This window comes from Eleutherodactylus coqui, chromosome 3 (genome assembly GCF_035609145.1).
Source record: "Eleutherodactylus coqui strain aEleCoq1 chromosome 3, aEleCoq1.hap1, whole genome shotgun sequence".
Classification (NCBI taxonomy): Eukaryota; Metazoa; Chordata; class Amphibia; order Anura; family Eleutherodactylidae; genus Eleutherodactylus; species Eleutherodactylus coqui.
This window is the reverse complement of record NC_089839.1, coordinates 12,816,719-12,838,006: the sequence shown is the minus strand read 5'-3', so window position 1 is coordinate 12,838,006 and position 21,288 is coordinate 12,816,719. Positions and strand designations below refer to the sequence as shown.

The following is a 21,288-nucleotide window of genomic DNA, read 5'->3' as shown; positions in this document are numbered from 1 at the left end:
TTACGTGCGCAAAAAAAATAGCAGGACCGTTAATTTTTGCCCAAATTTACTGCGTGTTCACCGCGTGTTCGCACGGTTCAATTCACTTCTTTACATATTTCAGGGCGTCAGAGGACATGCTGTCATCAGTGAATGAATCCGTTGATATCAGTGAGTTCTATTCACTGCGTATTAAGTGCGTTAAAAATACACGAACACCACGCCGCGTTTTTACGCCGATGTGAATAAGCCCTTAGAGTATATATTGTGCCTGTCATTCAGCTGAATAGGACAGCAGTGTGAGGGCAACCCCGCCTCTCAGCTGTCCCCACCAATCAGCAATGCTGGATACATCCCCCTTGATGCTCATTGGCTGATAGACAGCAGCTCACAAGGCTCCTCCCATATCTCCTTTCCAGCTGGATGCCAAGAACAGTATACCGCCTCCTGCTTCCAGGATGTTACTCGCGGGGGCTCCATCAGCTCAGGCTAACCGTTACCTTCTTAAGAGGAATAGTCTGAATCCACTCCATGGAGTTAATGTCGTAGACGTCGACTGCGTTTTCACTGTACATGGAGAGGTACGGGGCATTGTAGCCTGCAAGTAGAAGAAAGCCGTCAGGAGGTGAGAGGTCACTGATTGGTAGTCGCTGTGCTGGATATGGCAGCTCCGCTCCATTTTACTTGATAGGCCGTCAATATTATAGTCCCAGAAAACCACTTTAACCCCTTCATAACTGTACAACATAAATACATATCATGCAGTGGTGGGGAGTTTTCAACAACTGGCAGGAGGGATGGGTGGGTTCCCCTTGGTCACCCCATCAGCCACCTTACAACGTGGAATACCGATGGGTTACAATGTTACCCTGTGCCAATTGTCCAGGGTTAGAAAAACATGGCAGCTTTCTTCAACACACAGCGCCGTCCTTATCCGTGGGTTGGGTCTGGTATTGCAGCTCAGCTCCCAGCCACTTCAATGGAGCTGAGCTGCAATACTACACGCAAACCTACGGACAAGGGTGGCGCTGTGTTTGGAAGAAGGCAGCCATGTTTTTCTAACCCTGGCAAAAATTCTTTGACCCAAACAAACGGCATTGTTGGAATTTTCCGTTTAAGGATTTTTACAATCTTCCCTTTGGCGCCACTGAACACTTACAGCACGCCGATGGAACCGCAGGCCACATGAGCTCCTGCTGCCGCGACCTCCGACCCTGGCAGTCCACATAAACCCCAACGCTGCTAAAACACAGCAGGTATTCCTTATTCGAGATCTCCACCGCACAAATGGCGTCCGTGGGTTGTTGTGTGATGAATGATAGCGTGTGGTCGTCAGTATGGAGGAGGCTGTACGGGCTCCCCTCGGCGTGTAATGGGTAGCGGATAAATCCTGACTGGTAGCCCACACAAAGGCGCTCGTTGAAGATGGCCATCCACTGGACGTTCCCGGGGACCTGGATCTCCTTGATTTTTTTGTGCCGGGTCTTGCTTTGGTTCAGTTCATAGCAGAGAACCTGCCTCTTCATGGACACGCACAGGCAGGTGAGGGCGCCGTGCCTCACCTGCCCCGAAACTATACCCTGGCAGCCCTTTGTCTCGGCCAGCTTGAAGAACTCAGTCTCTCTCCCGTCTAGCGAGGCCATAGGGTAGAGCCGGACGTGGCGGTTCCTCCCTGATATGACGGCGATCAGCTGCTCGTTCGGTATCAGCTCCACCTGGTGAACCTTCTTGTTGTCCCCAACCCTTATGATCTCTAAGGAAAAGATACAGAAAAGGAAACAGTCAGCGCACAACCCAGTACGCAGGGAGTCTGCCGTGCTTTGTCCGTTTACTCCCCAGTGGACCCCAACAACTTGAGGGTCGGTCATCAATATCCGATTCTCTGAAAACCCCTTTAATTTCCCCTGCAAGGCAGATCAATAAGGATGCCCACACACGTTGCGGACAATCCGCGGTAACCACCGGCACATTACCGCTAACCGTATAGTACAGGATGGCAACCAGCGGTGATCCGCAGCTCAGCCGCAATGTGTACCGGCACCCTGACAGGTCAACATCTCTATAAAAGTATATATACATGGGCTGTTCATTGTGGCCGTATGTTCACAGCTGCACAGTTCTGCCCTAGACCACCAGGGATTCTGGCAGTAATTTCTTCTTTGGCATAAAACCACCAGAGATGCAGGAATTAATCCCTTCTCTGCCCAAGAGCACTTGGAATGTGTTGCATTAACCATTTCGCTGCCCTAGACCACCAGGATTGCTGATAATCACTTTTTTTCTGCCCTAGACCACCAGGGAATTTTAAATTAATCCTTGTTCTCTTCTCCTAGACCACCAGGGATTCTGGCAGTAACTTCTTATGTGGGATACAACCATGAAGGATTTAGGAATTAACCTTTCCTCTGCTCTAGATCACCAGTGATGTGTTACATTAACCCTTTCTCTGCCCCAGACCATTAATTCATTAATGCTTATATTAACCCATTCTCTGCACTAGACCGATAAGGATACATGTATTAACCATTTCTCTGCCCTAGATCACCAGGGATTTTTACGTTAACCCTTTTTCTGCCCTAGACCACCCACCAGGGATCATGAGAGTGAACACCTTCTCTAGCAAAAACCACCAGGGAAACAGGCATTAATTCTTTTTCTGCCCTAGACCACCAGGGATTTTTTTACATTAAGCATTTCTCTACACCACCAGGCATTAACTCCATCTCAGTACTAAACAAAAAGAGAAGGTTATATTAACCTTTTTTCTGCCCTAGACCACCAGGGATTCTGGCAGTAATTTCTTTTTTGGCATAAAACCACCAGTGATGCAGGAATTATTCCCTTCTCTGCCCCAGAGCACTTGGAATTTGTTAAATTAGCCATTTATCTGCCCTAGACCACCAGAATTGCTGACAATCACTTTTTTCTGCCCTAAACCACCAGGAAATTTTAAATTAACCCTTGTTCTCTTCCCCTAGACCACCAGGGATTCTCGCAGTAACTTCTTATGTGGCATAAAACCATGAGGGATTTAGGAACTAACCTTTCCTCTGCTCTAGATCACCAGTGATGTGTTACATCAACCCTTTCTCTACCCCAGACCACCAGGGATGCTTACATTAATCCATTCTCTGCACTAGACCACTAGGAATACAGGTATTGACCATTTATTTGCCCTAGATCACCAGGGATTGTTACGTTAACCCTTTCTCTACACTAGACCACCAAGGATCATGAGAGTAAACCTCTTCTCTGGCAAAAAACACCAGGGAAACAGGCATTAATTCTTTTTCTACCCTAGAACACCAGGATTTATTTTTTTACATTAAGCACTTCTCTACACTAGACCACCAGGAATCCTGGCAGTAATTCCTTTTTCTGGCATAAGCCATATTAGTCCTAAACAAAAAGCAAATCTTATATTAACCCTTTCTCTGCCCTAGACCACCAGGGATCCTTTCAGTAACCCTTTTTCTCTCAAAGACCACCAAAGATACAGACATTAACTGCTTTATTGCCCTAGATTAGCAGTGATGCACACATTAACCTCCCTCCTTCTTTGTCCTAGACCACCAGCACGCTGACATTAACATTTCCTCTGCCCTAGACTACTTGTGATCCTAGCAATAACCCCTTCTCTGGTACAGACCAACAGGATCACTAAGATTCCCGCTCACTAGCTTCAGAGGCTTAGAAGGAAGATTGGTCACAGGCTGCTGTCATACTGTGTTCCTCCTGAGACTTCCCCCAAGCAATCATGTGCTAACCAGGCTATTCACATTAACATAAAACCATAACATCTGTCAGCAGCATACAGCCTACTTGTTGATGGTTTCCATGCTGCCAAAAATTTTTTTACACTGTTCGGAGCAAAAACAAACTAAGTGAAAACAGCAACAAAACTACATCCCAACAGTGATGGAACGTGGAGCCGCTCACTATAGATTACATCAAACAAGAAGCATCAACTAGTAATAGAAGAAACAACCATAAATCAGCGCCGCCATCCGCCTCACCGTCTTTGGTGACATGCACGACAAACAATCCTTCTTCGTTTCCGAGGGCGATTCTTTCATGATCTGCAACAACACGCACAAATAAAGGCTAATTAAAATAAACTGGTAATTAACGGCACAGACGATGACCTAATGACACCAGCGCTCTCCGGTAGGCAGTAGACTGCTGCCGTCGCCATGTGAGAGACAGATGGGATCCATGCTTCTATTCTGCTACATCGGGGTAATGAGCGCTGGGCTGTGATTGGCTGCCGTAACGAGGTCTTCCCCTCTGTATATAATCTCTGGTCTGGACTCACCGAGAATGGAGGCCGACTGCGTGTTCTTGATGAGCGGCAGCGTGCTGTCATACGCCTCCTTAGGCACATAGACGGATCTGTCCTTCAGCTTGTTCTTCTTCAGGATCCGGTGCAGCTCGTTCAGCACGCCGACCCACTTGCTCTTGTCACTCTCACTGTCCGCCAGGAGCAAGATGGAGCACTTATTGCTGGACGCCGACAGCTGAGACGCCGTCACCTTGAAGGAGGCAGAAGATGACATCTTAAAGGGAAAGCGTCTCCTTTTTTTAAACTATTCATACTCATATTTTCTGATCCGCTTTTGTTTTCTGACGGCAGATATTTTTATGTCATTTTCCATACATGATGATGGGGGCGGCCAACTTGCTGCGGCTACTAGCAGTCAGAGATTTGCTTTATGGCAACCACATGCCAACAGTAGTTTGCAGATAACACATTGACAGTTCTATGGAAGTGTGTTTGGGCATGCGCTGTGACCTGTGCAGCGAGGGGGAGGAGGTGAGCTGTGGCTATCACTTATTATGAATGGCGGATCCTGTTTTATCTATGTGTCGGTCAAGAGGGGTGTCGTCTCTTCTTAAGGAGAGCACCCAAAAAGTGTGTGGAGACACCTAGGGGGTGGGTGAGTCAGGGGATGGCATAGTCTCTCCCAAATGAGAAAACCCAGAAGGGGTGTGAGAAGACATCTGAGAGGTGAGTGAGGAGACTTATACGGTCATGCACGCTCCTCTGGGTAATTTATGCAAATAAGGAAGATGGAACAATACCTCTGCAGCGCCACCTATTGGATGGCAGCGTTCCTTCAAATCAATGTCAGACCTTTATACAGGTCTTTATAACAATGATTGGGAATAGAAAAACCAATGCAGAAAACCACACAGACAGCAGCTTCAAGGTGATAGCCCCTTAGGCCGCCTGCACACGAGCGGAAATCCCGCCGCGGGATTTCCGCCGCTGAAAGTTTGCATAGGAGTGCATTAAAATACGCAATCCTATGCAGACGGCTGCGGTTTGGCCGCGCGAAATCTTGCGCGGCAAACAAACCGCGGCATGTCCTAATTTTCTGCGGGGCACGCACTCACCCGGCCGCCGGCTCCGGTCTGCGCCGGCTGCGCGGCAGCCGGCACATGAAAGGGCTGGGGCCGCCAGGCGCGGGTGAGTACGCGCTCGTCCCTGCAGGCTCTCGGGTCGGATCGCGCGGCGAGAATTCTCGCTGCCGGATCCGACCCGCTCGTCTGCAGGCGGCCTTATCAGTGTGCAGTAGGTTTCTGGCTTGGCTGGTGAGAAGCCTGTGACGTGGGTCAAGAGGGGTATTGCCTCTCCTTAGGGAGAGCACCCAAAAAGTGGGTTGGAGACACCTAGAGGGTGGATGGGTCGGGGGATGGCATCGTCTCTCCCCAAGGAGAGCACCCAGTCGGTGCAACCTTTCCAAAATCTCCTAATGTTTTGCAAATACAACTGCTATGCAGACTGATGTGTCTCCATGGTTACGGACTACAAGCAAACCCTGTGTGGTCTATGCCTGCAGTCAAGAATTCCCCTCAACTGCTTCTGCAGTTCACCACGTCCGTATGTACAGCTGCCCTTTGTTTATCACGTATCATTGTGTATTCCTTATGGCGCTGTTTAGGGGGTACCTCTAACTTACTGTGTACTTTATATTATTTTTCTGCAGTGCAAATATGAAAAAGTGATTTTCAGCATATTTTTTTTTTAGTTTTTATCTATTTTAAAAGGCTAGGGATTTGCGTTTGCATAAATGTGTGTATTGTGAGCAGAAAATCATTTTTGCAATGCTGTTTAATTAGAAGAATTGCACTGTTAGTCTTCTGCAACCTTTATATATAAGGATTACAACAAGCTGCAGACTGACTTTCACTAGTAGATCCGTCATTTCTCTCCTCTCCTAAATGATCTTAGCAACTGATTCATAATCAAATCATTAAACTTGGATGTTAATTCAGGAAAGGAGAGACGTATCGACTAGTGAAAGTCAGTCTGCAGTACGCTATATACAGTGATATGTAGAAGCTGCAGAAGACAAACCCTGTTTTAACCCCTTAATGACATGGCCTATTTTGGCGTTGAGGACCAAGCGATTTTTTTCGTATTTTTCCATCTCCATTTTTCAAAAGCCATAACTTTTTTATTTTTCCGTCGGCGAGGCCGTATAAGGGCTTGTTTTTTGCGCGGCGAGCTGTAGTTTTTATCGGTGCCACTTTTGGGTACATAGACAATATCGTAAAATATTTTTTTTTATGATAACATGGAGAGAAAACGCATCAATTCTGACATAGATTTCTTTTTCTTTTTTTTACAGCGTTAATCATGCAGCATAAATGACACACTACATTTTTTCTGCGGGTCGGTACGGTTACAACGATACCAAAATTGTTATATTTTTTTAGGTTTTTACACTTTTTTGCAATAAAACCCCCTTTTTTTGGAAATCTTTTTTTTTTCTCTATAGCTGCATTCAAAGTCCTGTAACTTTTTTTTTTTTCTATGTATGGAGCTCTATGAGGGCTTATTTTTTGCGAGACCAGCTGTAGTTTTTATTGGTACCATTTTGGGGAATGTACGGCTTTTTTGATCACTTTTATTGCACTTTTTGGGAGGCAAAATGCTAAAAATTAGCATTTTGCCTCTGTTTTTTAGCTTTTTTTTTTACGCTTTTTGTTGTACAAAATGAAAAGTGTGTTCAACTTTTTGTACACGTCGTTACGGACACGTCAATACCAAATATGTGGGGTTTTCATTTTTTTTATGCTAATATTAGAAAAAGCATAAAAAAAGGGGTTTTTTACATTTTTTTTTTACATTTTTCTTTTTTTTACATTTTTCTTTTCTTTTTTACACAATTTGAGTCCCTCTGAGGGACTTGCAGCTGTATGCCTATGATCGCTGTGATAAGGCATGGCAGAGCTACTGCTCTCCCATGCCTTATCGCCTATACAGCGATTATAGGCACAGGCAATACAGGACGCCAGTGTCTGGCGTCCTGTTGCCATGGCGACAGGCCGGGCTCTCGCGATGACATCTTAGATCGCGGCAGGGAAGGGGTTAACAGCGGGGGGCGCATCTCCGATGTCCCCCCGCTGTTGCAGCGGGACGCCGGCTGTGACTGACAGCCGGCTCCCGCTGCGGGATAGCGCGGGATCTTATGTGATCCCGCGCTATCCCCAGGACGTACCGGTACATCCTGGGGCGGGAAGGGGTTAATCATGTGGCAAAACCGATTTTCAGCCCACAATACCTGCATTTAAATAAAAACAAAAATTACCCCCCAAGGTGTCCTCAGCCTTTAACACTGCTCACGTTTCACACTAAATATCCCGATTACCTGGCAAGTATAGTTTTCCTTTTTTTTTTAGTTTTTATGTCATGTCATTTTTGTGGCTTTTAATTATTTATGACGATTTAATCTTCTTTTACATTTATTTTCCCCTTATACCATATTACACAGGAGAATGCTATCCCATTATAAGAGGTCTCCCCCACACTGGCTGTACAGGGGTCCCACAGTCCCTGAGCAGGAATACCACCACAAATGTGCCTGAGGCTTCTTACTTACTCTGAAAATACAGGGTATATCCTTGCGATTGGCGTGGATGACATCCGAGGCCAGGACCGAGCTCACTGCAAACTCCTCGTCCCTGCAGAGATCACGGTATTAGGAATCAGATACCTGCTCAGGTAGATACCCCCCTGCAAGGCCCGCCTTGAGTTTCCTTGAACCCACCATGTTACTCGGGTCTTTACCACCATTCTTCGGTCCGATACTGAATAATGTGATGAATGAAGCTGTAACATAGTTGCCAAAATAATTTAAGCTCCACCCAGGGCCACCCCAGAAAGCCCACTTCTGGGGTATATCTGCATAAGCCCCACCCCTTTGTGGGAAAACCCCACCTCTTTTCAGGCGTTTCCTGCAGTTGTTGGCAAGTACGTTTTAACCAATCACGGACAATATGCAAATTATCCCCAACTTTTCATCTAGACTTTGTCATTCTGGCCGTAATCACGTGTATCTGATGTCCTGATGTCACCACAATTGCTCCTGTAACCCCATGTGTGCTCTGTAAGTGGCCTCATCTGCCCAATGTGCATGCGTCGGGTGCTGTGACGCTGAGGGCGCACGAACAGGATTGAAATGCCTGACATTAAGCTTGCTGACTGTTTCCAAAAACCACCAGCAGGACTGTGACAGTATGTTTAAAGTTGGGCCTCTGCATGAAAGGTCTGTACTGTAATGCTATATACCTACCTCATATCAATCACCTGACTCACTACGCAAGATGGGTGAGACGCCTTCCCTTCAGGTACATCGTATAAGAACAGTTTGAAGTCACAAACTACGGCCAGAGCCCGCTGCCAGCCCTTCTTTACTCCAGCCGGCTTGGGAACCTGAGAAGAAAACCGATGACATCACCGATACGCCATTCTGCATATAACGCCGACTTCTGGCTGTGCTGTACGGTTCATGAAATAACAGGCCTCGTGTCTGCAGATCCTCATCTGTGGACCCCATGACAACACTTCCTGTAGTGTTCTCTGGCAACTGTCATAGTGTGAGGGTGCATTCACATGTGAGTTTCACATGCGATATCTATCCAATAGAATCTATCCAACTAATATGTTTATTCACAGGGACAAGTCACACGTTGCAGCGATGCAATACGCTTTTCTTACAGCACAGATCGCAGGTTTGCAAGTGCAATATCAGACCTATACAAGACTCGCCCATGTGAAAGCACCCTTGTGCAAATTCATATCCTAATTGGCTTGAACAGTGGCTAAGATGTGGACATTGGTGCAAATAGTGATTTGTAGTCAAAAAATGTGCCTATGACAAAGCTGAATGACCAAACCAGGGGACAGACAGAGTTGTCATAGGGACACAGGTAGCATTAATCAATCATCTTTTTCTGTACAGTGCTCAGTCTGACAACCAGAACATGTCACTTACACGGATGTGGCCTTCGTAAGCTGTCCCAATTCCTTTTTGGGGATCAATGCCCAAGGGTCCCTTGGTCTGTTCAGGAGGGATGGGGCACACTGAGGGGGCTTTATCCGCACAGGTAACATGGCAAGAAAAACCACACACTGGAATGAGAATCAAAAATATGATGTCACTTTTGACCTGTTTTGGTCGATTTCTTTTAGTTAGAAGGGCTACTAATATAAAAGGATTATTGCAGATTGTCTGCTGAGAAACCCAGCAATTAGCTGTAAACTGCAGCGACTCCAGAGGAGAAGCTAAGTATGCATAATGTTCATTAACAATCAACAGATTAGGTCATCCAGTGAAAAATGCACTATATTGACAAAAATATTGGGACCCCAACCAATCCTGTGCTGTCAGGTGAGGGACATATGCAAATCGGATGTGTGAGAATCAGGTATAAAGGATAGGATCACACAGGTATATCCCAGTGCAGAAACCATCAGATGCCCCCAGGTGTAGAGCTGACAACGGGGTATGGTGGGGGGGATGCCACCAGGTATAGAGCTGACAACGGGGTCTGGTGGGGGGATGTCACCAGGTGTAGAGCTGACAATGGGGTCTGGTGGTGTGATGTCACCAGGCGTAGAGCTGACAACGGGGTCTGGTGGGGGGATGTCACCAGGTATAGAGCTGACAACGGGGTCTGGTGGGGGGATGTCACCAGGTGTAGAGCTGACAACGGGGTCTGGTGATGGGATGTCACCAGGTGTAGAGCTGACAGCGGGGTCTGGTGGGGGGATGTCACCAGGTGTAGAGCTGACAACGGGGTCTGGTGGGGGGATGTCACCAGGTGTAGAGCTGATAACGGGGTCTGGTGGTGTGATGTCACCAGGTGTAAAACTGACAGTGGGGTCTGGCGGAGGGATGTCACCAGGTGTAGGGCTGACAACAGGGGCTGGCGGTGGGATGACAGCAGGTGTAGGGCTGACAACGGGGTCTGGTGGGGGGATGTCACCAGGTGTAGAAGTGACAACAGGGTCTGGTGGAGGGATGTCACCAGGTGTAGAGCTGACAATGGCGTCTGGTGGGGGGATGTCACCAGGTGTAGAGCTGACAACGGGGTCTGGTGGGGGGATGTCACCAACCAATCAGTACGGACATCGCAGCTTCTAGACCTTCCAAAGTCCACTGTTGGCTATGTTTTTAGTGGATGAAAACCATCCATAGAATCCTAGAATGGTAGAGTTGGAAGGGACCTCCAGGGTCATCGGGTCCAACGCCCTGCACAGTGCAGGATTCACTAAATCATCCCAGACAGATATTTGTCCAGCCTTTGTTTGAACACTTCCATTGAAGGGGAACTGACCCCCTCCCATGGTAACCTGTTCTACTCATTGATCCCTGAGGGGGACCTCGTAGACTGACAGAACGTGGACATCAAAGCCTTGTATGAGCTGTGAAGACATCACACACACCATCTGCCCTCGCTCAGGAGGTCTCACAGGTCAGTGGAACATCCATTAGCACTAGAACCCTCTGTAGGCAACGGCATGTGAAGGGTTACCACGGACGAGCGGCTGCACCCATCACAGCAGTGAATGCACAGTGATGGAGCTCGAAATGTTGGACTCTAATGAGTGAAAGCAAGTGTTGTGGAGAGCTGAATCACAGGACAGCATCTTCTGATCGGATGGCAGCACTTGGGTATGGCGGTTGCCTGGAGAGCGGTTTGTATACAACTGCATCATCCCAACAGTGAAGTTTGGAGGACGTTCTGTTATGGTGGTGGTGGTGGTGGTGGTGGGGGGGGGGTTCTGCTGGGAAGGACTAGGACCATTAGTTATAGTGAAGTCTACCCCCAACACCAATGGGTACCCTGTTGTAATACTCTGGTACGGCTCTGTGTCTCCACCAACATGACCGAGCACCATCTCATACGGCACGCAGGGTTTAGGCTTGGCTTGCAGAACAGAATGTCTGCAAATTCTATTGGATGGCCAAAAGTCCAGATCTCAATCTCATTGATCATCTTTTGGATGAACTAAAAGGCCGAATCCATGTGCCTAACACACCGATCATCACTATCTGAAGATCTCCCCCAGGAATGGAGGCAAATCCCTCCACACATCTATGGGAATTTGATGGAAGCGGCTGCAGAGGGTGACTGCAGTCATGGAGGCTAGAGGTGGCCCAACACCAGATGGGAAAATGGGAATAAAATCCAAGTTTATCACCTATGTGTCCCAATACGTCTGTCAGCATGGTGCATGTCCTTTCTGGCTGCCCTCTGCCCTGGATGAGGGTCAGACCAGTGATTTAAGAATTCTGTAAGAGGAAATTCAAAAGTAGATTTCCTAAAGTGTGCTCCTTGTGATCCCCCTACGGAAACCTTACCTTCACATGTGCAGCCCTGTCGGATGAGCCCCACCATCAGCGAGGTGCACTGGTTGCATTTTGTTGGCGTGTTGAAGGTCTTGACAACAAACTGATGAGCTTTGGGCTAAGAAACAGCAACAAAAAAGGCTGAAGTCTACTGCAAGAAAAGCATTAAATAGACGGCCGTCCTGCCACAAGTGTAGTCGGTCAACGGCCGGAGCGCCCATCACCTGTGTTACCTTTGGGGTGGAGGAGCCTGAACTCAGGTACGAAGCTCTGATTGTCGGGGTCTGCATGGAGCGTGGAGGGTGATCTGCCGTCTGCAACAACACAATTCGTTAACGTCAATCAATGCAAGAGATCCTACAATTCTGTAAAAAGCAGCAGTTTCCTAAGTGGGAGGGTTAATGATGGCCGCAGTCTTTCTCCGAACCACAAGGATATCCGTGAAGCTTTAGCTCTTTTTATTAAAGGAACATTGCAGGATAAACGGGCGCACGGTCTTAGGCAGACTTCACACATGGCAGGAATGGTGTCGATATCACTGTGGCCCCTACATGTGAACACAACGGGACTGTCTGCACTAGAGATAAGGGTATGTTTAGACGTAGCAGAAATAGTGCGGATTTTGGTGCGGATCCGTGGCTGATTTCGCCCCTTCAGTGGTTTGGCTCTCTACATTGATTCTCCGCTATGTGTGAACGCACCCTTACGCCTAATGCACAGCGTCACGTGACACATTATGGATCTGCTAGATCTGATGCGGAAATGCTGCAGATTCACCTGTCAGAAGTGTGTAAACAGTTTAGTTACCCTGTAAAGTGCTGATTTTGATGTGGCCCGGTGGCTGAGATTATGGCAGTAGCCAAGCCCGGCTGAGCTGTACTGTTTCCTTTCATTCCCACAGAAGTTAATGGGAGTAACGCCAACAGCATGGGATAGCATGCGGCACTGTTTCTGCAGCTCCCAAGTTACGGAGGCAGCTTAGCTCGCTATTCTATGCTGTTTGTGTAACTCCCGTTGACTTCTATGGGTGTTAGGAAACAGCCCAGTGCAAGGTGCTCTGATATTTGTGTCCGCACTCACAGTGGCTGGGGATGGCGGCAGCTCGAACTAATGATAGGTAAAGGTCCCAGACCCATCAGACGTTCATAGGATACCCTGTGGCAATGAGAAACGCCTTTACAATAAAAGGACGTCAGTGCTGGCCTATTGCTGCAGCACGTTGCCCCCACCGCCCGGCTGCAGCACAGCCCCGCTAATGGAGTGCAAGGTCAGTGGTGAGGGGTGCTGCAATGCACTGAAAGATTACAAAGGGGATGCAATGCTAAATCAGCACTGCACCCCTCCGTTCGGAGGATGGTTGGGGGTCTCAGAGGCCCGACCTAGCGATATGCATGACATGACTGCCTCCATGTTGCTTTTCCTCTGCCATTCCAGCTTTGCATTGAGTCATGTCTGACAACCTGGTTGGTAGGGATATTTTGCAACAGCTATAACTTTGACAAATGTGTTGTCAGGTAGTATATCCCTAGCCTCCATGCTGTCTCAGATTACTCCAGTCTTCCGCTCCAGGACAGCCCGGCTACTGATACTTCATTGGAGCGGGGTAGCTTCTAGTAATCCTTCTTACGCCCGTGTGCCCCCTGGGACCATAACTGACCTCCAGCTCGGGGGATCAGAGGGCTACTGTCCTAGATATCAATGTGTCCTCCTTCAAGAAGGGGCTGCGTGTTACTTAGAAGGTCCAACCTAAGAAATAGGATGACAACAGGGAGTGTTACCTCGCCGGCCTCGATGTCGCTCATGGTAGATGGTGATCTGGAGCGCGATATGACCTGAGATTTCGCATCCTCGTCACGCGACGGCGTGTTGGATAAGGTGAAATTATCCACAGAGTCCATCTGAAAGCACAAAGCAGATGCGACGCCTTAATACCGAAAACCACGTACACCCCGCTTCTTAAATCTGAGGGATGGATGCAACTTAAAGAGAAACGGTAACCTAACTCCTGCAAATCATAGGATGGGTGAATCGTGTGCGCCGGGACTGGAGACGCCACTCAGCAGTTGTAGTGTGAGTGCAGAAAGCAAGACTAGGGGAGGACGGATCCTGAGTATGGGGTTCATTAATCAGCCCACGCCAGAGCAGGACTAGTAAAGGGTTAATGCTGGATAGAGCAAACCGGAAATTATCATCTTAAAGGGGAAGTCCATTCTGATGTTAAGCTTATAGGCTGAGCCCCTACCAAGGTTATGCTAATAAGAGTAATTACATCCACTAATTGGCCCATCGATGTACAACACTCCCTGGTTCTGAAGTTCCATAGTGTAATCACATGATCGCTCTCAGCCAGTCAACAGCTCTGGCAAAGATCACATGACATACACTCCACAACAGCTGACATGGATTGTATCACATGATCCCATTCAGAGCTTCTGATTGGATGTAATTGTATCATGTGACTCCACAGAACCAGGAAGTGCTTTATTATTAGCCCCCATGTCACACTTTAGGGGACTGTTCAATGGAGGTCTATCCTACTGATAGCCTTAATTAATAGGTCAGCCACAGTGATCAGTTCACTTTAACCCCTTAACAACCACCCGTACAGTGGCTCTTAAAGCGACCCTGGAGAAACCAAGATGGCCATGCTGCTTCTCTGACTACCGGACGCACACAGTGCATGGCAAGTGCACCAGTAGTCTAAGACGCTACATGTGGCTCTGACCAGCCGGCATCGCTCGTGTCAGCAGAACTGGCCAATGACAGCAGTGTCTAGTAACAGACTACTGACGCAATGTGCATCCGGTAGTTGGGGGAGCAGTGCGGCCATCTTGGTTTGTCGAGGACAGTTAGAGGGTCGCTTCAAAAAGTATCTGCACTCTTGCAACACCTTTGACACGTCAAAGTGAGATGTCAAAGTTTTGATCAGTGGGATCCGGGTGCTGAGACCCCCGCTGATTGCTAAAATGAAGAGGCAGAGGCTCTCAGCAGTATTCTGTACCCCTTCACCTGTGATCGACACTCCTTGGCAAGTGATGACGGGCTCATAGACTTCTGTCTTCAGCTACCAAGAAGAGCTGCGGTATGACGATGGCAGCTGGATGGACACAGGGCTCAGATGATTTTTTTTGCCCCTTCATTTCAGCCATCAGTGAGGGTCTCAGCACCCAGACCCCCAAAACGTGTCGCGATCACATGTCAGAAGTTCTGCAAAAGTGCAGCTACTCCTAAACGACTTCAGACGGGCAGTTAGGAACTATATTCTGCAGCACCGTAAAAACATGGCGCAACAGAATAGTGATGGGGCGGAGAATGGCGCAGCCGCAAGTCGCTGTCAGAGACATCTGAGAACTCAGAAAAGGCAAAAATATTTTTTTGGCTGTTTCTACTTTTTCCAACTCGGCATTTGGGGCTCTAATTGTATATTATTGGTCCCGGTGATGACATCATCGATATACTGGTTTAACCAACCCGAGTGGAAAATGGCCCAAAACATGGGCGGCGGTAAGGGGTTAATGATTGTATAAAGAAACGAACAACTTTCTCATCTAGCGTATATCAGTTCCTCACTCTTAGGGATAGGAACCTTCTTGTATATACTCAGAGGCCGACCTCGTCCTGCGTGCTACAAGGTATCTGCTGGGGCCTGAACAGGTGAGCAGCATAAGCCTTCGTTACAATGTATCAGTCGCCGTTACTTCTCCCCTTGTGGGCAGGTTGGGTTAGCATTAGTGTGTCAGTATTATCACAGCTTATGGGTCTGCTGGGGACTAAGTTCAGGAACCTGTAAGGAGGCCGCGTTCACACCACGTTTATCTGCCACAGATTTGACACAAAATGCTGAGATCCCCCTTTACTAATTTGGGGACAGATTTGACGCGGAATGGTTGTGAAATCTATGCTAATTCCGTATCAAAACCGCAGGGCAAACTACATCTAAAGGCTGGCATTCGTTGTAATGGACATCTGCGCCGCAGTGTAAATGGCACAATGTTCTCTGCATGCAGAGGGCAACGGTCACCGATCAGCTGTTTGCTGGGTTGGTGTGTTCATACAATGGAGCGGATTCCTGCAGGACAGCCCTGTTCTCACTGCAGTGGCCAGTCTTGACATTGCAGGCCAAGTTCCCATACACTTCAATGCAAGCTCGGCCTGCAATACCCAGGGTGGCCACTGTAGTGAGAACAGAGCTGTCTGCTTCCTGCAGACATCAGCTCATTGCACAAGTACACAGGGCCAGCAACCAGCTAATGGCAGGGCTCCCTGACAACGGACCCCCGTTAATCTACTATTGATGACCTATCCTGCTGACAGACTATCAAAAGTTTGAAACTGGACAACCCTTTAACAGCATTTCCATGTCAAATCCGTGGCAAAACCCCGCTGTGTGACCATGGCCTAAAGTAGATTCTGTGACAGACTATCGGCCTGTTAATGAAGTTAAATTCCTGTGCGGATCTTTGGCTCAAACGAATGAAAATATCGCAGATCTCTGATCTGAATTTTCATTGAAATCCGCGTCAAAACATTTAATGAAGACTTCTGGCGTGTGAACAGAGCCTGAAAGCCAAAGCAGCTGCCTAGGGAGTCCCACCAGTCTGCTGCGCCAGTGCAGCTGCCTAGGGAATCCCACCAGTCTGCTGCGCCAGTGCAGCTGCCTAGGGAATCCCACCAGTCTCCTGCGCCAGTGCCGCTGCCTAGGGAAAACCAGTCTCCTGCGCCAGTGCAGCTGCCTAGAGCATCCCACCAGTCTCCTGTGCCAGTGCCACTGCCTAGGGAGTCCCACCAGTCTGCTGCGCCAGTGCACCTGCCTAGGGACTCCAACCAGTCTCCTGTGCCAGTGAAGCTGCCTAGGGAATCCCACCAGTCTCCTGCGCCAGTGCAGCTGCCTAGGAAATCCCACCAGTCTCCTGCGCCAGTGCAGCTGCCTAGAGCGTCCCACCAGTGTCCTTTGCCAGTGCAGCTGCCTAGAGAGTCCCACCAGTGTCCTTTGCCAGTGCTGCTGCCTAAGGAGTCACTCCAGTCTCCTGTGCCAGTGCTGCTGCCTAGGGAAAACCAGTCTCCTTCACCAGTGTAGCTGCCTAGGGAGTCCCACCAGTCTGCTGCGCCAGTGCAGCTGCCTAGGGGGTCCCACCAGTCTCCTGTGCCCGTGCAGCTGCCTAGAGGGTCCCACCAGTCTCCTGTTGCAGTGCAGCTGCCTGGGAAACCCAGCAGTCTCCTGCGCCAGTGCCACTGCCTAGGGAGTCCCACCAGTCTCCTGTGCCAGTGCAGCTGCCTAGGGAGTCCCATCAGTCTCCTGTGCCAGTGCCACTGCCTAGGGAGTCCCCCCAGTCTCCTGTGCCCGTGCAGCTGCCTAGAGGGTCCCACCAGTCTCCTGTGCCAGTGCAGCTGCCTAGGGAGTCCCATCAGTCTCCTGTGCCAGTGCCACTGCCTAGGGAGTCCCACCAGTCTCCTGTGCCAGTGCAGCTGCCTAGAGGGTCCCACCAGTCTCCTGCGCCAGTGCAGCTGCCTAGAGAGTCCCACCAGTCTCCTGCGCCAGTGCAGCTGCCTAGAGAGTCCCACCAGTCTCCTGTGCCAGTGCAGCTGCCTAGGGAGTCCCATCAGTCTCCTGTGCCAGTGCCACTGCCTAGGGAGTCCCCCCAGTCTCCTGTGCCCGTGCAGCTGCCTAGAGGGTCCCACCAGTCTCCTGTGCCAGTGCAGCTGCCTAGGGAGTCCCATCAGTCTCCTGTGCCAGTGCCACTGCCTAGGGAGTCCCACCAGTCTCCTGCGCCAGTGCAGCTGCCTAGAGGGTCCCACCAGTCTGCTGCGCCAGTGCAGGACCGCTGCATTCTGTAAGTGACATTTATTCTTCGCCGGCAGCCCCCCATTATATATGACATAAAGCTTTAGAACGAGCAGCCACTCGACATGCAGCAGCGGGGGCGGAAGAAGAAGCCTGGAATGAACCACGAAAATCAAAGACATTTATACCACAGGCAGAAAAGGGGGAGCACACAAAGCAAGACAGCCTCTTACACGTCTGCCTCTACTGGCCGGGTTGCAGGCCGGAGATCGCTTCAAGAGAGAGGAAAGAGGTTACACACACTTACGGCACAGAAACACAGCAGAGATACACAACGCAGGTAGGGGGCGCTGCTGATCTTAAAGGGGAACTGTACCCAAAATTAAAAGTCATTGCTTTCCTTTTTCTTACGGTGTGACTGCTGCAGTCAGAGGGATCTGTTCCCTACGGGTGTGAAAATAAGGTGGTCAGACTTCTGCTTTGCTTCCTGTCCAAACAATCACAGGCTGCACTGGATGCAGTAATAACTGCCGGACTCTGCTGGGTTATACAAGAAGCAGAATGGGGGTCTGACCAAATGGACGTCAGCAGCGCTCTCTGACTAGACAGTCTCGGACCCGTGGTCATCTGACAACCCGGTTCCCGAGCAACGGAGAAAAGAACCCTGACAACTTTCAGCAGCTCCGGATAAATAAAAGTATACAGAAAGCTACACCTATTGGCCCCTTTATTAGACCCCCACCCCCCGGCTCTCTCATGATTGGCGCTTCCCCTGTATGGACATTCTCCCCGTGACCCCGGAGTGCGGCATAAAATCACGGGACAAGTTTTCCGTGGATCAGTTTCAGTGTGAATCCACATTAGATGGGAAAATCCACGATCTGAGTGACTTCCAACGAGGCCGGTCATCGGTGCTGGACTAGCTGGGGCAGATTTCAATTGCCAACCACGTAGGGTTTTCTCGTATAACAGTGCGGAGAGTATACAGAGAATGGCGCGATCAAGTAAAACACCCAATGAAAAGGAATCATGTGGATAGGAACATCTCATCACTGAAAGGGGTCGGAGGAGGATGTCAGGAATCGTTCTGACCAACAGGCTGCACAGTCAGCTGAATACAACGCTGGAGCTCCAACTAACGTGTCCGAACGCACAACTCGCCGTTCCTCCGCACGGATGGGCTATAACAGCGGACGACCAGTTCCAGCGCCATTGTGTGTAAGAGAAACAGAAAGACTCCAGCGGGCAAAAGAGCGCAAAACGTGTATCACTGAGCAGCAAAAAAAACATCTCCTGGTCGGATGGATCCAGATGTCTGTTGCTGATGGGAGGTCAGAATTTGGTGCAAGCAGTATGAACCAATGACTCCTTCCTATTAGCTCTTCAGAACATGTCAGCACCGCCATCTATTTTGCAGCAACGTCAAGAAGCTTCCTGTCCGCAGGGGCCGAAATTCCTAGTGGAATCTAGTGGAACTTCTGCAGTTCTGAAGATCAGAGGAGGTCAAACACACTTCCAGATAGCGGTCTCTAACAAAGTGGCTATTCAGTGTAAGTCTTCAGGTATTGGCTGTAATTCCTCTTTTCCATCACCAGAGGGAGTCAGATTCCTGAAAATACTACTAACGAATTCCCTTTGGCTCGGAGGTATCAGGATGACTTTTAGAGAACGGATACACCGTATACTCTGGGGCGCTGATCTGAGATGATTTTATTAATTCCTTGGCTCCCATAATGCAAGCGCAAAGTAAAAAAGTACAGACCGAGCTGGAAGGCTCACAGAAATACGGCAACAGTGCGGCTTTTAAAGGAAACAGACAATACAGAAGGTAATCCGACAGAGAGGACACAGAAGCCGGAGGGGCACAGATAATGCAGAACGCAGCGCCCATCTATTATGCTGGCTAGTTATACATTAACCCTTCGCTTGCAGACACCCCTGACTTGTATATGTGCCGCCTCCTACAAGGAAAGTAAGGTAAGATCCTCCTAAGCGCAACCCAAGGAAATGTTCTCCGCGCCGGATGGAGTCTTCTGGACTTCTTGTCACTAATCACCTTTGCTGCACTCGGCCGCCCTTCAACTTGACATGGCTGACAACAGGGAACAACATTCAAATATATAAAACAGGCAGCTGATCCCAATGCCGGGGCTGCGGTTCTGCGCTTTGATCTGCATTGACAGTGGTACACAAAGCGTTAAATGGCTGGGATCAGAGTGCTCTCCAATCCTGGCCGAGAGCTACAGCTGCCCTCCAGATGGTGATCTGTGCCCCACGTGATCCCCATCATGTATGTTGGGATGTGCAAAGAAGTTGTCCGGGGAGGTGGAATCCTTAACCGGACGGGTGATGTCAAAACCTCCAGCAGGTCACGTGGCGTGGACTCTCTCTGTGCCTGTCCATCATCACAGGGGGTTGGCTGTTCACCTCATTTTAATAACCAAGTCAGCCCCTTCGATAATGTAACATAGAGGGTCCACATCACATGGTCCAGTGTCGGGACCAGGACGGCAGTGGAGGTCCTGGCACCGCAGGTACGGGTATGGATTGTGCATCCCTGGACGACTCCTTTAAGGAATGGCACTACAAGTCAACCTACATAATGAACTGAGCTTATATACACAGTGCTAAAATCTGAACAAGAAGAGCTGCAGTGTAAAGCATGGCTGCATATTGAGCCTCTGGATGAGATAACAAGTGGCTTTCAATCTCTTTTAAGAATACAATAGGCAACGCAGATAAGATGGAGTCATCGCAGTTTCCCAAGGGAGCAGAGGTTAAAGCCCTTTCACACCATAGCCCTGTGTGTTCAGTCATTTGCTGCTCCAGGAAGGGATGGAGATCACTTACCTCAAACTGATCCAGCACAGAGGTAGGTGCATTCAGAAACGCTAGGAAAGAATTCTGGGATTCCTGATGCTTGACACCTGTGGGGCGATACAGATCACTGGGTTTAATAGAAAATACAAGACCATCCCTTTAAATCTGTTACCCACACAGCAGCGCAGAGTATGTCAGGAGTGTGATGATCTCGTGGGGGAGTGAGCGGCCCACCCATGTGATAATGATGTTGGTGCGGACAGAGCTGTATGTCGCGGGGCAGAGTCATGACGCGAGGAAGCAGAGAAGAACAGGTCCTCCCAGCAGCGCAGAATATGCGGATCTGCGGTGGGTGACACCTACAGGAATAGCCGGGATTAAAGGGATTTTCTGCGACTTCCACATGGATGATTATCCTACCCGGGGGGGGGGGGGTTCGCCTCTCAGGACCCTCGCAGCTCAGCTGTTTGAATAGGGCTATTGCACTCGCTGTATTTGCAGTGGTGGTACCTGGTATAACAGTTCATCCTCATTCACTTGAATGGAATGAGCTGCTCTCAGGCCATGTGATGAATGAATGTGACATTGAGGCCTGAGAAGAGGCCACTGCTTCTACTCAAGTGCTGCGGTCTTTTTAGACAGCTGATCGTTGGAGATCCCAAGTGCGGACCCCCACCAAACCGATATTGATGACCTATTCTAAGGATAGGTCATCAATATTAGAGTCCTGGAGAATCCCTTTAAGAGTCGGACATTATTAGTCGCTGCAGCTTTACGACTTGCCATCTAGTCTAATCTTTACCTTTTTCTGATCTGAATTCTTCAGTTTCCCACTTGAGTTTCTCCACTTCCGCCACCAGGTCCTGGTTCTTCTTTTCGGATTCCTGAAGTTTACTGCCAATTAGAAAAGAAAAAAACAACTTGCGGGATAAGTTTAGGCAGCAACCGCATGCTAAAGGTTCAACATAGCAGAAGATGTGCAGGAACAGAGCAGCCACTAGATGGCGGCATTCTACTATGTGAATCTGAAAAGGCTCCAGGACCATGAAGCTGCAGGCAGGA

General features: G+C 49.0%; 1 protein-coding gene across 6 annotated transcripts in view; it reads right to left on the bottom strand.

The window, feature by feature from the left end:
* Window positions 1-21,288, bottom strand: part of CDC42BPA (CDC42 binding protein kinase alpha) — a 183,641-nt gene that overhangs the window by 19,203 nt on the left and 143,150 nt on the right. For 3 of the 6 annotated variants that reach the window (XR_010791138.1, XM_066595127.1, XM_066595126.1), the window contains 12 exons: window positions 21,029-21,120; window positions 20,257-20,333; window positions 13,403-13,522; window positions 11,849-11,938; window positions 11,637-11,742; window positions 9,264-9,400; window positions 8,562-8,701; window positions 7,869-7,950; window positions 4,295-4,511; window positions 3,996-4,058; window positions 1,139-1,732; window positions 480-577 (listed from right to left, as the gene is read on the bottom strand). Coding sequence is in view for 5 of the 6 variants with exons in the window: in XM_066595127.1 (XP_066451224.1) it covers window positions 480-577; window positions 1,139-1,732; window positions 3,996-4,058; window positions 4,295-4,511; window positions 7,869-7,950; window positions 8,562-8,701; window positions 9,264-9,400; window positions 11,637-11,742; window positions 11,849-11,938; window positions 13,403-13,522; window positions 20,257-20,333; window positions 21,029-21,120 (1,816 nt within the window). In the remaining variant the exon portion in view is untranslated. Of the gene's footprint in view, window positions 1-479; window positions 578-1,138; window positions 1,733-3,995; window positions 4,059-4,294; window positions 4,512-7,868; window positions 7,951-8,561; window positions 8,702-9,263; window positions 9,401-11,636; window positions 11,743-11,848; window positions 11,939-13,402; window positions 13,523-17,639; window positions 17,679-20,256; window positions 20,334-21,028; window positions 21,121-21,288 lie in introns of all 6 variants that reach the window. The other 3 variants (XM_066595129.1, XM_066595131.1, XM_066595130.1) reach the window with 2 other exon arrangements.